This window comes from Podarcis liolepis (genome assembly GCF_965112155.1).
Source record: "Podarcis liolepis genome assembly, chromosome: 2".
NCBI classification, from domain to species: domain Eukaryota; kingdom Metazoa; phylum Chordata; class Lepidosauria; order Squamata; family Lacertidae; genus Podarcis; species Podarcis liolepis.
In genome coordinates this window covers 36,274,205-36,290,842 of record NC_139555.1, presented here as the reverse complement: position 1 = coordinate 36,290,842, position 16,638 = coordinate 36,274,205, and the positions used below count along the sequence as shown (strand labels likewise).

The 16,638-nt window shown below is 42.7% G+C and overlaps 1 protein-coding gene across 2 annotated transcripts in view; it reads left to right on the top strand.

The window, feature by feature from the left end:
• CYGB (cytoglobin) overlaps window positions 1-16,638 on the top strand; it is a 49,491-nt gene that overhangs the window by 12,290 nt on the left and 20,563 nt on the right. Inside the window, exons 2-3 of one of the 2 annotated variants that reach the window (XM_083487735.1) lie at window positions 11,132-11,363; window positions 13,296-13,459. In XM_083487735.1, coding sequence (XP_083343861.1) covers window positions 11,132-11,363; window positions 13,296-13,459 — 396 coding nt within the window. The remainder of the gene's footprint in view (window positions 1-11,131; window positions 11,364-13,295; window positions 13,460-16,638) is intronic. The other variant, XM_083487736.1, reaches the window with a different exon arrangement.

Below are 16,638 nucleotides of genomic sequence, written 5' to 3'. Positions count from 1 at the left end.
GTAGCTGGGGAAACCCAGCCAGATGGGTGGGGTACAAATAATAATTTATTATAATATTATTATTATAGTTCAATACCCTTCAATGCAGACGTCTTATCTAAAGCATACATGACAGGTGGCTACTACAATTAGGAATGAACCAAAATATGGGACTTTTTTATTTTACAGAAGTAAAAAGGATTTGCCCACTCAGAGTGAGGGCAGGAAGCAATGCCCTCACCCTGAATTGGCTTTGTGGCATCACCATGTAGCTTAATCTGCTTAGCTACATGCCGTTCCTGATTAGCTAGAGACGCCTTCCTGAGTTGTACCTTAAAACTCCTTTAGCCAATAAGGGCCTAGCACTCCGGGCTCATTCTTTAGGGAGCTTATCACACACTTACAATGATGAACACCATATGCAGACGTTATCATAGAGGCAACGTCATATGAACTGAACACTGCAGCCTTAAGAAAACATTCAATATCTGAAGGTGGAGAGGGATCAACTGTTCATCACATACAAGGAATGGATATTCCAGGCAGCAGGTTTGAATTAGAGGGCAGTAGTTTTAAATTAAACATTAGGAAGAGCATTTTGGCAGCAATCCAAGCTCAGAGCTAGATGCACTTAAGACCATTGATTTCAATGCTAGTTTGTGGTCTGTGACTGTAAGAGGAGCTCATTGGTGGAAGAGCTGCCTAAGGAGCTGAGTCTTAGAACTAAAATCACAGGCAGTACCTAAAATGGCAAAGTTGGGATACAAATCTTTCCATCATGGGCAAAAACTCCCAGCAAGGTTGTGCGATTGTATTATATCACCTCAGTAATCAATGCTTGTGGGATACGCAAAGTTCTTTGTGTATATTATCAGTATTCTAGGATATTTAAACAGCATTTTTTTTTAGGACTTCACTATCTCATCCATCCTCACAGCAATTGAATTGAGTCGAATTGCCAAATGGTGACCATTTTATTCAAGTTGCGGCAACACGGATGCCCCAAATACTGTGGCACCTCAGAGGCTCATGATGAATTGCTCAGAGAGAGAGAGAGAGAGAGAGAGAGAGAGAGAGAGAGAAGTTATCCAATCTGTTATCCAATCCATTATCCCGTCATTAAAACCTCTTCAACCTTGGATAAGAAGTAGGTTAAGCTGAGAAAGACAGTGGCTTGCCCGTGATCACGGAGTAATAACTGTTGCTTTAAGCATTAAGGACACCCCTACATGGAAGGCACTTCTACCTAGGAATTAATATGCAACCTGTGTGTGCTCTGTGACAGTCTTGCACACAAGTGGTTGACTTGTGCACACATTCACTCAGAAGCTATGATGGTCCAGGCAGCGATAAACCCTGAACTTCATTGCTATGTATCCATGAGGAAATATGTAATTGGTAGCTTTATGTAGGAAAACCTTCACTGTGAGAAAGCATAACACCTCCTCCCTTGGGGAAACTGAAAGTCTCTGCATTTTGCATTAATTTCATCTCACAATAATTTAACCCCTGACAATACAGGCCAGATTTGTACTTGGGAATCTGAATGAAGGGCTCCATGGTGGAGAAGGATCTCACTGTTGCAGAAAGCAAAGCACCAGAAACTTATGTGTCTGAACTTTGACCAAAAAGGTTTACTAGTAAAGATGACTGTTGGCTTATTTGGGCTCTAGAATGGCTTCTGGGTTTTTTCTTTCTTATTTCAATTTTGCTTTATTTGGGGATTTGTGTTGTGGTTTCGTAATAAAGTTACAAAAGAAAAAGCTTCTGCTTTTTTTGCATGTGCAAAACTGTTATACAGTAAAAAAAAATGAGATCTATAAAGTTACCAGATTCTTGTATTCAGCACTGGTTAGCAGAAATATAACATATAAAACATACCATGAAGTTGGGTTGGGTGTTCTTTGTTAAGAATAGAAACTTCATTAATACTTAATACAAATGTATGCAAGTAAATTTTAGAGGCAGTTTGCAAAATGTTTTCTAAGAGCTAAGGCGTGTTAAGAATGGGAGCCATTCTTCTACAAACTTAACAGGGATGGCTTCTAATTTCTCTAAATCACAGCCTGCAGTGTCTCATATAATTCTGGAATGCCAAACAATAATTGCCCGGCCAATATAGCAAGCAAACTTGGATTTCAATATCTTAAATTTAATTTTGCAAAAGCAAATGCTATACAGGACTGAGAAACCTTACATGGATAACGGATGAATATAGTTGGTGTGTATTTTAAGTGTTAAGCACCCAGCATTTTTTAGATTATATAATCTTTGTGGAGTTTGTGTTTAAATACCAGGCAGTTTTCGTAACAGTGGAACATGACAAACCTATATTAATTTTGACTTAATTTAGTGTGTATTAGGAGGATAATCTTTCCCTTAACTTTGCAAAACCATTCCAGAAAAGGAAGGAAAACCACTAAGGAAGCAATGAATATTTTAAAGATACTATATTCAGTCATGAGTATGACACCCGATCCAATCTAATTCTCATAAGGCTAAAATCAGCTCTAGATCAGGTTTTCACAGGCCAAAGTTGATCTCATGTCATCTGGGATATGGGAAGAAATTACAAAAACGAATATGTTGAGTGGGTCTGTACTTGCTCCTTTTCCCTAGAACTGAAAACATCTAAAGTTCTTCCTGTTTCCCACAGAAGTCAATGGCAGAGAGTGCTGATTGGCTGGTATGACAATGCCACCTTCTCACCCCGCCCCTGCTCATCTGGCTGTGCAAAGCACTGATTGGTTGGCCCTTGCGGCAGTCCCAAAGCCACTCATCGCCAGCCAGGAGGAGCATGCCTCCAGTGAAAAGAAATAAAGAAAATGACCGGCAGGATTTTTTTAAAAAAGAAAATGTTTATACATTTAAACAGATAAGCTTTCCCCCTCCACACACAGAAAACGCCAAAAGCTTGTCCAAAGTATTGTGAAGGGGGTGGAGTAAACATTGGAATTAGAGGTGAATGAGTTAGCAGAGTGAAAGAAAGAAAACAAAGAAGTAGTGCACAGTCAAGGACAGACATTAAAAAAAAACCAACCCAAAACAATAGAGTTAACTTTACTATCATCCCACTATCTATGCATTTTAGCAAGGTTTATTTGTCTTTCATACACCTGACATGAAATTGGCTGATTTAGAAAGAAGTAGTAGAAATCTGAAGAGAGTTGTGGTACTTGTGAACTTGATGAACAGCCATTGTTTTGTAGGATAGCAACTCTCTCGCACATAGAATGTGTTTCAAGGGTTTGCTTGAATTTTTTACCGTCTTCTTGTCTTGTGATCAGTGGCGTAGCGTGGGGGTGCAGGGGGGGCCGGCCGCACCGGGCGCAACATCTGGGGGTTAGGGTTAGGGGGCGCAAATCCACGGGTTAGGGGGCGCAAATTACTTGCCTTGCCCCGGGTGCTGACAACCCACGCTACGCCACTGCTTGTGACTCAGCCAACGTCTGCACTATATATGTAATTGTGAATAAATTTCAAACCTGCTTAGTTCCTCCCATGGGTCTTATCTAAGGAGCTCTGGGAACTGTAACTCCTGTGGAGAGTCTTGGAATCTCTAGCAGAGATTTCTCCAGGGTTATCTTGGAGGCCAGAAAGGAAGCACGAAAGGAAGTACCGTATCTGTTCCAACTCTGTGTCTTTGCAGGCGGGTTGTTGTACCAACTTGCGAGAACCAGCACATAAAAATATTGCCCAAAAGAAACTGGATAGAAAAGGGGAGAATGTGCAAAATGCAATCAGACTTCCAGCAAAATCTTTGGGGAGCAGGGATGGGGATTTCTGAATATGAGATCAGATCATTTTTGGCTTAGGCTACAGAAACTGCTGTAAAGTCTTTTGCACCGCAGGCACAATTCACATCCCTGAACACTAAACAGATAGTCAGAATGCAGGGATTGCAGAGCCACAGAGTGAAAAGTTAGATTTATGAATCAAGGGATGTTTGGGCTTCTGGAAATGGCCACAGAGTGAATTCGAGGGCCATTATGCTGTCTAGTGGGATGTGTTGCCTATGGTGGTGAAATGACTACACAGGACAAAATTCTGTAAGGCTGGTAATTACTTCAGAGCACAGCGGTGGCCTCTGCTCTTTGAGACGAGCGTCTCTGAAAGCCTTTGATAAATCAAAGCAGCCCAGGCTGCTGAAATCACGATAACAGTGTTATGAAAAGGACGAGCATCTGTCTAGAATAGGTCAACTGAAATGGCTTAGCACTCTGGCAGAAACAGAAACAGCCCTTCTGTTGCTAGACGGTCCACATTTTTCTTTGGTGCCAGGCTTTAGGAGAGCTCGCACAAGAGATGGATAGACAGAGGAAGGATGGGGATGCAAGGGAGAATCCATTGCACTTTGTCGTATATTCAGACTGGCTAGCGGGTCCCTAGAAAATCCACATTAAAAGGCAAGTTAGGTACTTCACTTCCACATATCACACAGCAAGAGGTAGAGCAAACTTATGCATTCATACTAGGAAAGATGGTGGGTGGGTGGATGGATTAGATGGGATATCATCGCTCTGCTTTTTCAATTTTAAGTACCGAATGCACTTGGATAGCTACCCAACAGAACAGGTAAATGTGGCTCAAACAAATGACAAGGGTACACCTTAACTTGGCATCTATGGGAGAGGTAAGAAATGGGTGCTTAGACTGGCACCAACTCCCAAAAGTCAGTGGGCTTTCTCACTATAACCTGGAAAATCTATGCTGTGCTTTCCAAAATCGGATCCTCCAGAATAGTTAATGGAACCTATTACTTGCCCTCTTTTAAGGGGCATATTGCCCTCACAAGGTGGTTTACAAAAGCAGTTTTATGCACACTAACATCATTACAGGGTTTTTTGTGGTTTTTTGGAGGGGGTCAGTTTGTTGCAGCTGTCAATTCATTGTGGGGGGAAAATCCCTGGCAATCTGCTGGAAATCACCTAGAAATCTACCAGTAGTTCTAGATCTTTTTTCTGACTACCTTGATTTAGAGTTGCCAGTAATAAAGCTATTGTAGCATCCTGGAGGCTTATCCCAGCAGTGTATCTGAAGCTGGAGAAGTTTTTCACGACACACATGTCCTGTTAGCTTGATATAGGCAGGGTTGTGATGCTAAATATAAATCAATAAACAAAGCAACAGTTCTGTGCCAATGTTACTCAGATTTTGTGCCAAAGAGGGAGCTGAATTTTGTGATAACTAATTAACCAATGTGCATCTATTTCTTTGTTTTGCAAAATTTTATTCATGGACAAGTCTCGAAAAGCCTTGATAAGAAATTTGCAAATCACGAAAGACTTACCCCTGACCACTAGAAAGCCAGCTCTGTGTATACATATATCCCATGCTCTATGATTTCACCAGGCATTGCCAAAGTTATCTTCACAGTCCTTTATGGACTAGAAACTTGTTATCTATCTATATCTATCTATTTATCATCTATCTAATCTATCTATCTTCTATCTATCTATCTATCCATCCATCCAGTGCTTTTTTTCCAGGCGAATGCAGGGGTGCGCATACCCCTAAACATTTTGTGAATCTTTGTACTTTTGTCCATTTACTGTATTTATTTTCCCCGATTTGAACTATAAGATGGTGATTTTCTTGAGTGAAGATGAGAGTACCCCTAAACATATTTTTTAAGGAAAAAAGCACTGTATCTATCTATTAAAGCTAATATGTTCAGATGTTTTATTTTGTAACAAGTGCCCAGTTCCACATAGCGGTCAGAATCATAAAATGCCTCCAGCTTTTGAAAATGTTTTATGGACCTTTGTTTTGAAAGCCTCATGGATTAAATTTTCCTCAGGTTACACACTTGTTAGGATCCATCCTAAATGGTTCCAGATGCACTGACAGAAGAAACAAGATTGCCAAATATAGTTCACCCATTTATAAACTTGGAAGCGTTGGGATAATGCTGGAGAGATGATTGTGATGTCAAACTACAGTCCCTGACAAAACATTAGATAATGAGTTCACTCCTCCAGCATATTGAACAAATATCTGATTCAAAAAGAGAACCCCGTAACACATTCCCAATGCCTGCAGCAATCTTGCACCTTAATGAGATTATTTCCCAACTTCTGCTGTTGATTAGGAGCATAGTCCACAAATCTACATCTCCTGAACAAATCCCCCTCACACACACACTCTTGTTGTGCAACAGCAAAGTTTTTCTTTAAGCCCCATTCATTTCAAAGTGCCTTGGTCAAAGAGTTTCTCAATGGACTGGGCCTAAAAATCACGTTCCCAAAATGCTTAGAGAGGAAAGGGCCCAGGGGAAGTCAGAATAGCCTTAAAGGACATATTGTCCATGTTTGTCCAGATGTATGTCCTGAAACACAAAAGAGGAGGCTTAGAATGGAATTAATCAGAGAAAGAATTCAGTGGAATCAGTATTCCGGCATCTGCTTTTTATCAGTTTAAACTGTGCATGTTATGCCATAGCAAATATTAGATTTGCAAAAGCTTGCAGCAATATACAATAATATATTTTTTTCTGAAGCTTGATTTCACGTGACTGTTTTCTCCCACCATGAGATTATTCTTTTTTTAAAAGCCTCCTATCCACCCCAAGTTGAAATCAACATGGCCATCATTCAGCATGCTGATGCAGATATATCTGGGCTTCAGGAAGAGCAAAATCAGAATGCGGCAACTAGACCGATGACTGGGAGTCGCCGCCAAGACCACATAACACTGGTCCTGAAAGACCTACATTGGCTCCCAGTATGTTTCCTAGCACAATTCAAAGTGTTGGTGCTGACCTTTAAAGCCCTAAACGGCCTCGGTCCAGTATACCTGAAGGAGCGTCTCCACCCCCATCATTCAGCCTGGACACTGAGGTCCAGCTCCGAGGGCCTTCTGGCGGTTCTCTCACTGCGAGAAGCCAAGTTACAGGGAACCAGGCAGAGGGCCTTCTCGCTAGTGGCGCCCTCCCTATGGAACGCCCTCCCATCAGATGTCAAGGAAATAAACAACTATCAGACTTTTAGAAGACATCTGAAGGCAACCCTGTTTAGGGTTTAGTTTTTAATGTTTGAAGTTTTGTTCTGTTTTTAATGTTCTGTTGAAAGCCACCCAGAGTGGCTGGGGAAACCCAGCCAGATGGGCAGGGTATAAATAAATGATGGTGATGGTGATGATGGTGATAATGATGATGATGAAGAAGAAGAAGAAGAAGAAAAACCTCATACCCATGCCTAGAAAGCAGAGATAAGCAAAAGTGTGGATGAGCCCTGATTCTGATGAAGGGGTCAGATTTCCACCATTCAGGCCATGAGTGCTTATGTATCCAAAATAACCCCAGCACAAGGGGAGGAGGGGTATTAGGAGGCTTGGGAGTGCTACCAAATTCACATAACTCGTAAGGATGGAGCCCTCAAAGCAGCTCAATGGGGACCACGTATGCTCACTAGACACAGAATGCTGGCTAGCTATTTAGGAGGGAAATGGAAAACTGGAAGCAAGGAGACAGCAGGAATGGAATGGAGTGGTCAACATCTCCCGTGCTGCAGCGTTTTGTTCCAGGTCTCAGTTGTAGACAATTAGAACACATCCATCCACCACCTCTCATAAACTACATACACAATGACCCATTTGTAGCACAAAGATGCAGTTTTTCTTCAATCCAGAATTGTTTATGCCCATCCTCAATAGTGAAGAAAGGCATCTTCCCGCCCACTGCTCATTCTTTTAATGCCCTTTTGGTTCTCAGAAAGGTATAAATTAGGCATTCATTTTGTGAAGGAGTCTGCCTATACAGTGGTACCTCGGCTTAAGTACTTAATTCGTTCCAGAGGTCCGTTCTTAACCTGAAACTGTTCTTAACCTGAAGCACCGCTTTAGCTAATGGGGCCTCCTGCTGCCGCCGCGCCGACAGAGCACGATTTCTGTTCTCATCCTGAAACAAAGTTCTTAACCCGAGGTACTATTTCTGGGTTAGCGGAGTCCGTAAACTGAAGCGTATGTAACCTGAGGTACCACTGTATTGCTTGGTTACCTGTTTCCCCCTGAATAATGGCCAACTCTGAGGGTTCCGAATCAGGGCTGCCTAGCTCCCTGAGGTAGGCTGTCGAACTGGAGTCCTTGCTTGCAGGATAGGATTAATCGGTAATTTTTTTCTAGACCGCCTGTTGACCAAAGTCTCCCAGGCTGTTTACTGGGCAGGCTTGTACTGAGCACTTTGCCCCCATGTAGAAGCACCTGGGAGTTTAAAAGCAGCCCAAGAGCAAACAGACTCTTAACGCATGCGCCCATTTCCCTGTCAAAAGCAAACTTGGTAGACTTGGCATTTGGATTTAATTTGAGAAAGGCTAAAGAGAACACAAAAGGGAAAAGACGATGGAAAAGAAGTGGTTCCCTTTCTGTTTCATCTTACAAATGACTTCCTCCTCCCCACCCCACCCCTCTAGACTTTTTCTTCCTTTTTTTGTTGCCACACACTCTTCACACATCAAAACCTATTTTAGGCTGGCTGATAAATCCCAGATGTCTAGGGAAGGCAGCAAGGACGATGGTTATTCCATTCGCGGCTTCACACGGTTTTCCTGGCAACCTCCTGCGTGAGATTCAGCCAAGTGGGAAGAGCAGAAGAAAAGGGGGACTGAGTCTGCTTCTCGGTAGTGTTGTGTGTGTACAAGGGGGCTGGAGCAGTGAGCCAGGATCTCAGAGATCTGAGGTGACATTGGAAGGGAGATTCATGGCCTGTGTAGACATCTGTTTCGGTCTGTGCCAGGGTGAAACGAGCTGAGGCAGGTGTTTGATGTTTCAGGGGACAAATGGTTAACATTTTCTGGGTTGCCTTCCTATGCAACACACAGGGCTCCTCCAGAGGAGACCTGTTTATTCAGCATTGATTGTGATTAGATGGTTAGGCGATAGGCACTTCAATGTGACCTGCTTATTGAGCTTTCCTCTTGATTTGTTTGTGTGGGGAGGACTTTCAATCGAAGCCAGTGCTCTCCCACACTTTCAAACGCATTTCCCCATCAATTCCCTTATCGCAACAAGTCCAGTCTTTCGGGGAAGCAGGTTTGTTGCACAAAACCTCCCAATCAACTTTAAATGTGCAATCCAAAGTTGACAATATGTGATTAAATAGCTACTGAGCTGTGGTTCTTTCATGCTGGATCCTGGGCAATTTTGCATACGTACTGCCTTCAGACTTAAAGCGACTATAACTCTGCTATGTGCAACAAGTGCTTGATAAAACACACTAAAAATATACCCAAATAGTGATATGTAAGGCAGCTATAGAGAGTTGGATGCCATTTCCAGAAAGCCCAGAGTCATATAATAAATAAATAAGACTTGGACCCTCTGGAAGAAAGATGGGACAAGGGTCATAAAGCTAATTTGTTTGTTATAACTTTTTATCTCATGTAATGGCAGTAGAATTAATTATGCACACATGAACACACACTTGTGACTGAGTTAGTCTCTGAGCTAGGTGACTCTTAAAGGTAAAGGTGAAGGGACCCCCTGACTGTTAGGTCCAGTCGTGGATGACTCTGGGGTTGCGGCGATCATCTCGCTTTACTAGCCGAGGGAGCCGGTGTACAGCTTCCAGGTCATGTGGCCAGCATGACTAAGCTGCTTCTGGTGAATCAGAGCAGTGCACAGAAATGCCGTTTACCTTCCCGCTGGAGCGGTACCTATTTATCTACTTGCACTTTGATGGGCTTTTGAACTGCTAGGTTGGCAGGAGCTGGGACCGAGCAATGGGAGCTCACTCCGTCGCAGGGATTCAAACCCCCGACCTTCTGATCGGCAAGCCCTAGGCTCTATGGTTTAGACCTCAGCGCCACCCATGTACCCTAGGTGACTCTTAGGAGTCTCTAAAAACACCTATTGGTTTCTCTTTTCACCTGACTCCTACTGGCCTCAAAATCATAACCTACAGAGTTCTGCACCTATGGTGGTTTTACCCCTGATGGCAAAATACTAGAAATGGGTTTTATGAGAAATGAATATTATTTGGGGGCCTGGTGTCCCTTATGAACCTGGGATGTGTTTCTTTTCTCTATCTTCTGACCAAACATGTAATTTATGCCCAAAGGGTTTAGTTCTTTTCATGTTTGTTGCTGCATGCTTGGTTATTACCCAGAATTGGAAGGATGCACATAATCTGACTCTAGATGAACAGTATAAAAAGCTTTTATTTATAGCGTTATCGGGGGGGGGGGGACGGACACGTCACTTAAAAATACAAAGAAGTAAAGCTGATGTTGAGGTAGCCATTTATTAATCATATGAGAAGTGATTTAAATAAAAATTGTATCCCAGTACATCATTTATTTATATAGAATTACTCATAACTGCCTCCCTTGGCTATGTCAATTATATTTTAAGTCTCTCTATGGACTAGACAGACATACACAAAGAGAGAGATAAATTGAGCTAAATGTTTATGTTTATTTTGATGTTATATGCCCATGTACTTGTGGGTTCTTAGTATATGTTTTCCTTTTTTTTGTTCTCTTTTTCTTTGTTCTAAAAGGTAATGAAATAAGTGATATGCATTGAAATTTCTGCTATATGTGTTTTTGAAATACCGTATTTTTCGCTCTGTAAGACACACTTTTCCCCCTCCCAAAATTAAGGGGAAATGTGCGTCTTATGGAGCGAATGCAGGCTCCATGGCTTCAGCGAAACCAACGCTGTGCTCCGGAGACTTCTGGCAGCTATCCCTGAAGCCAGGAGAGCAAGAGGGATCGGTGAGCACCGATCCCTCTTGCTCTCCTGGCTTCACTTTGCCGGAGAGGCGCTGCGCAGCTTTCCTTCTCTGCGCAGCGCCCCTTCAGCGAAGTGGGAGGAGAAATGGAAGGGGCTCCATTTCTCCTGTCGCTTTGCTGAAGGGGTGCTGCGCAGAGAGGGAGATATTTTTTTTCTTGTTTTCCCCCTCTAAAACTAGGCACGTCTTATGGTCGGGTGTGTTCTATAGAGCGAAAAATACGGTGCACTGCCCTGGTATGCAGGTAGTCCCATTAATAGACAACAGTTCCTGGGATTCTTTGAGGGGAAGCCATGACTGTTTAAACGGATATGATACTGCTTTAAGCATATAGTGCAGACGGGGGCCAGTTACACTCAACATATCTCTCTTAGGTTGACTTAGCTTTCCCATTTTCTTTCTCTTCTTAACTGCGCCGTGCAGGTTTTTTGTCAACTTCCCATCTGCCAAGCAGTACTTCAGCCAATTCAAGCACATGGAGGACCCGCTAGAGATGGAGAGGAGTCCGCAGCTGCGTAAACATGGCATGCGGGTCATGGGGGCTATTAATAGTGTGGTGGAGAACATCTACGACTCAGAAAAGGTCTCCTCCGTTCTAGCCTTGGTGGGCAAGGCGCATGCTGTCAAGCACAAAGTCGAACCATTCTACTTTAAGGTAAAGAGAAAGCCAAGTCTTTGTTCATTCATGGATAACAGGGAAATACTTCGAATAGGGCAGATAAAAAGCAGTGATTCTGTGCCGGTTGCCCATTCTGGCCATAGCTGTCAACTTTTCCCTTTTCTTGCGAGGAATCCTATTCGAAATAAGGGAATTTCCCTTTAAAAGGGGGGAAAGTTGACAGCTATGATTCTGGCCAGCTCGTGATTCCCCCCCCCCCAAACACACCTTTTTTGTTTTTAAATTAAATACATCCATTTGCAAAGGATCAAATTTGCATAAATAAAAAATGAAAATTAAAGTGCATACTTAAACGATGAAGCCCACTCACACCAGAGGCCGTGATGGCTTTAAAAAAAGATGTTGAGACCCTTATGTCTTCCCTCCCCTTACAGTTTTGATTTATGGGCTACTTTTTAAATGAGGCTGCTTTTTAAATTGTATTTTAACCAGTATTTTAAATTGAGGTTTTTTTGTTTGTGTGTCCCCCCCCCCCCCATTATGTTTCCATTGTAATTTTACTGGTGTTAGCTGCCCTTTGGCCGGGGGGGAGGGGTATAAATAAAAATTTGTAGTAGTAGTAGTAGTAGTAGTAGTAATGAAGGAGAAGGTCATCAGTGGCTACTAGCCACGTTGGCTCTGCTCTGCTTCCACAGCTAGAGGAATAATGCTTTTGAATGCCAGCCGCTGGAGACCATAGGTGGGGAGAGTGCTCTTATGCTCGGAACTTGCTTGTGGGTTTCTGACAGGTATCTGGCTGGCTTCAGTGAGAACAGGATGCCTGACCCAGTGGACCATTGGCCTGATCCAGCAGGCTTTCTTATGCTCTTATGTCGACAGCCAGGACATTCCATCCCTTCATGAGTTCATCTGAAGCCACCATTGGGCAAAGTGTGAAATTCTGCAAGACTTTATTTCCCTTGTCGTATTATCAGCGATTGGGAAATGCTAATTCAGTGGCCAAAAAAAAAAAAGTGCGCTGGCATGTGGATGAGGAGGGTATCATGCACATTAAACTGCTGTGCAGATGTGGCCTATATAAAATTCTGGCAAATAGGCAGGGGAAATGTATTTATAGAAATACTTGTATTGCAAAGAGCATGTCTCAATAAAGGTATACGTATAGAAAAATGTAATAAATTCAATAATTAAATATAAACATAAAAATTGAAGAAAAACACTTGTAGAAGAAACATAAAAATAGGACTCAGATAGTGCAACACTGCACCTGAAGATACAAATCAAAAACAACTGAGACAAATTCACTGATACAGTCTGTTGTGGGTTCTCAGAAGCATAAGAATTTGGGATAGTCCCAGTTTGTTGATCTAACTCTTTTGGGGTTCCAAAATTCCATTCTAGTTCCAATCATGGAAGAAATTTATAATTATGTTCTGTGGTCATCAGCATCTGATTAAGCTTTCTCTCCACTAACGCTCAGGAGCTATTTCCTTTTTAAATGTTTGCATGGACTTTGGACGCTAAATTCTTATTTTCATGCCAGTTGTGCCTGTTTTGAACTGTCCTGCTTTCCTCTTCAGAGGTGGTTCCTTCCACTTTGTATACATGGATTAAGATGAATTCACTCGAGGTATCAAGGTGGGAGGTATTTGAGAGGCAGAATGGAAGTGAGCCAGAACGATCTATTTGCTCATTTTATTATATTTTGTACATCGCTTTGCAATGTGCATGCGGAAGGCAATTGATAAATAAACACATGGTCAGCAAAACAAATAATAAGCAAACAAGAAATAAAAATGTGGTAAGATGCCCTGGTCAGCAACATATGGAAGGACAGCATAGACCCCAATGAAGAAATTGGAATTGTGCTGGCAGGGAGACACAACAAAGATAGATACTAGTTTCTTGTTAGGGGGAAATATGGGGGACTCTGTCTTAACTTATTACTGCCACTTCTTCTCCTCCCAGATTCTCATTGGTGTCATACTGGAAGTGCTTGCCGAAGACTACGCCAATGAATTCACCTCCCCAGAGGTCCAGAGAGCCTGGGCCAAGATGAAGAGCCTCATCTGCACTCACGTGACTGCCGCGTACAAGGAGGTGGGCTGGGTGCAGTATCCAAACTCCACCATGTGAGCAGACCAGGGAAACAGGGCTGGGGAGGGCTTGGGGTTTCCTCTGAGGCTTTGCGCTCTCACTACATGCCACCCCTCTCTGCGCTCCCAGTAGATTCGTAAGCCTAGGCTCGGTAGTCTTAACGATGAGGATTCTGCCACAGCAATAAGGGGAAGAGGGGAAAGTTGGGGAAACACTTTGTAGTTCAGAGATGATTTGGCAATGTGGTCTAACTCGCCTGTGAGCAACCTAATTGCAGAAGATTGAACGCAATCTCGTACTGACTACCCATAAGGCATGCAGTTATCTAAAGAATTCAGAAGTGCTTTGATGCACTCCCAAGGACTGTGAACTGCACATGCTCTGAGGAGTATGATGCTTAACCTTTCATCCTTGGCAGTCCTCATAGGGAGGCTAGCCAGTTTTCCTCACTGTCCCTTCTGATATTTGAACTGTTTTAATGAGGGACTCTTTCCATATGTTCTCTGTGCTTCAGCTTTCCCACTGCTGTACGAAATCAGCACTTAGTATAGCACTGGGAAGGCACGTCAACAGACTGGGAAGCTGTAGTGCAGCGGTGGCTTTTAGACCCCGCCATTTTGCTATTGATGGCAAGCTGCTAGGATGTCCAAATCCATAAAACAAGAAGGAGTCTTGTGGCACCTTAAGGACAAACATAAACAGCATAAACATTTGTGGGCTCCCGTCTGCATCCTCACCAGCATAGCTACCTCTTGGAAGCTGCCACAATAGGAAGCTGCCTCAAACTGAGTCAGACCATCGTCCATCTACCACAGTATTGTCTGCACTCAGCGACAGCAGCTCTATAGGATTTCAGGTGGAATCTCTCCTAGTCGTATGCGGAGATGCTGGGAATTGAACTTAGGACATTTTGCATGCAAGGCAGATCTCCCAGCAGTGAGCTACAGCCCTCTTTGGTTTCAGTTTGATCCCACAGAGTTGCAGAGCTTCCAAAACTCAGGCATGGTACCACTAAAACATCTTGCAAGGCTTCCACTGATCACAGGCTACCCAGGAGGAAGTGCTGTCTCTGGTCTCTAATTATGAAGAAAGCATATAAATCATACCTAGGTTGATGCTAAAATTCTTGCGTTTTCCTCTGATAGATCCCTAGCTCAATATTAAATCATCCTTTCAACAACAGCAAAACTCCTCCTAGCCTGTAAATCATAGATAATAAGGCAGCTCCTGCACGTTGTTGAATCATCCAGCCTCCAAGCCCAGAGATATTTTTGTTCTTCTTCATTGGCGGTGATTTGCTTGCATAATTGTTGAAGCCTGTGATTCACCTCAGCTCTCTGTCTAGGTGGCGAAGAGTGTCAGTTCTGGCCTATTTTCATAAAGAGCTCAGGGATATTCGAAGAGCGTGCTGGGATTCCCTCTCCGATCTTGATTCATACTGGGTTAGAACAAAGGCTTAGTCAGACAGATTGATGCAGAAAGGGATTTGCCAAGGCTCTGGATATTCTCCCAGAGGCAACCCAGCCTCAGCAATGACTCAGCAGCTCATAGTAGGCAAACTCGGTGTTTAGCCAGGCAAGTATGTAAAGCAGCTGCAGGAATTAGGGACGAAGTTTGTAATGGTGGTGTGTGTCATTCTCTGGCTGATTCTGAGGGAAGGAAATCACAGGCCAGGAGACTTCCTTCACCAATATCTGTGTAGATGTTGTGCTGTAAGAGAGCAATTGCTGCTAACTTAACAACCCAACAGAAGTCTCTTCTGTTTACTTGTTGACAGAACCAGATGGCCACACAAGACTGCCATTCCCTTAGCAATACAGTGGTACCTCGGGTTACAGATGCTTCAGGTTACAGACTCTGCTAACCCAGAAATAGTACCTCGGGTTAAGAACTTTGCTTCAGGATGAGAACAGAAATCGTGCTCTGGCGGCGTGGCGGCCCCTGGAGGTCCCATTGGCTAAAGTGGTGCTTCAGGTTAAGACCAGTTTCAGGTTAAGAACGGACCTCCGAAACGAATTAAGTACTTAACCTGAGGTACCACTGTAATAGTGAAGCACTATCTCCCCTCCCCGGGAACAATAAAATGAGCATGCAAGGCATTTCATTGTACTATAATATGGGTGAGTAACTGCTAGGCTTTAAAGGAAGTCTAGCATGGGTCTGAGAGGTTTTTCATTTGCCCCCCCCCCTGTTTTCCACAGGAAATCTGCTTTTTACTGTTGAATCAGGACAGACATCGTTCTGCAGAAAACCTGGGTTATGTTTGCTGTGATTCAGTGGTAAACTGCGGGTTTTCCATGGGGAAAGAGGAGGGACAAGAAGAAGTATGGATGAGTCCAAAGTAAAAAAAGACAGCAAGGCAATAAGGTGTTGCTTGTTCTTACAGTTATATAGGAATGGCAAGGATGCCTTGAATGCACACGGACATTGTCACACAAGCAGGAGATACCAAAATAGTGTTTCTGCGTTTCTGCATCTACTACATCAGTTGGGTTATTATGTCTTGAATAACAATCCTGCCATTCCTTATTCACAGCCAAAGCCAGATTAAGGCTACAGTCCTGTCTGCACTTACTTGGAAGTAAACAGCACTCAACACAGTAGGACTTACTTCCGAGTTCACATGTTACACGGTTATGCTACAAAGATGTGTGCAAAGCAGTAATACCTTGGGGAGAATGTACAGAACAACGGGCTTTTTTCCTCTATGGAGATAAAGAACCCTTGGTTCTCTCTACCTTTGCCCCAAAATATTTTTGCTTCAGTCCCACCCAGGAGAAAAGGCATATTAATATTAATAATAAATAAGTCATACTGTGTTGAGTGTTGAATATAACCCATAAAGCTAAAGTGCATTTTAATCTGTAATTTTAGTTTATAATATATATTTTAGCGGTTGTTTTTATTCATATATTTATTATTTTTTAAAAAAAAACACCTTGATTTAACCTTGACCTTAATTAACTATTTTAATGACACACACACACAGGGTTTTATTTACAGTTGAGTGGCATACAAGTACAAGTCGTTTTATTATGGTCAATGACCAGTGCCAAGGCAAAAACACCAATTACAAAATTTGAAAGCTCTAAACAAGATAAAATGATAAAAAATTGCATATACATGAAAAGCAGTTCTGGGGGGGGGGGGCATTTATCTGTCGGAAAGGAAACCCTTCTTACCCATTATATATTATGTTAATCCTGGGTGCTGA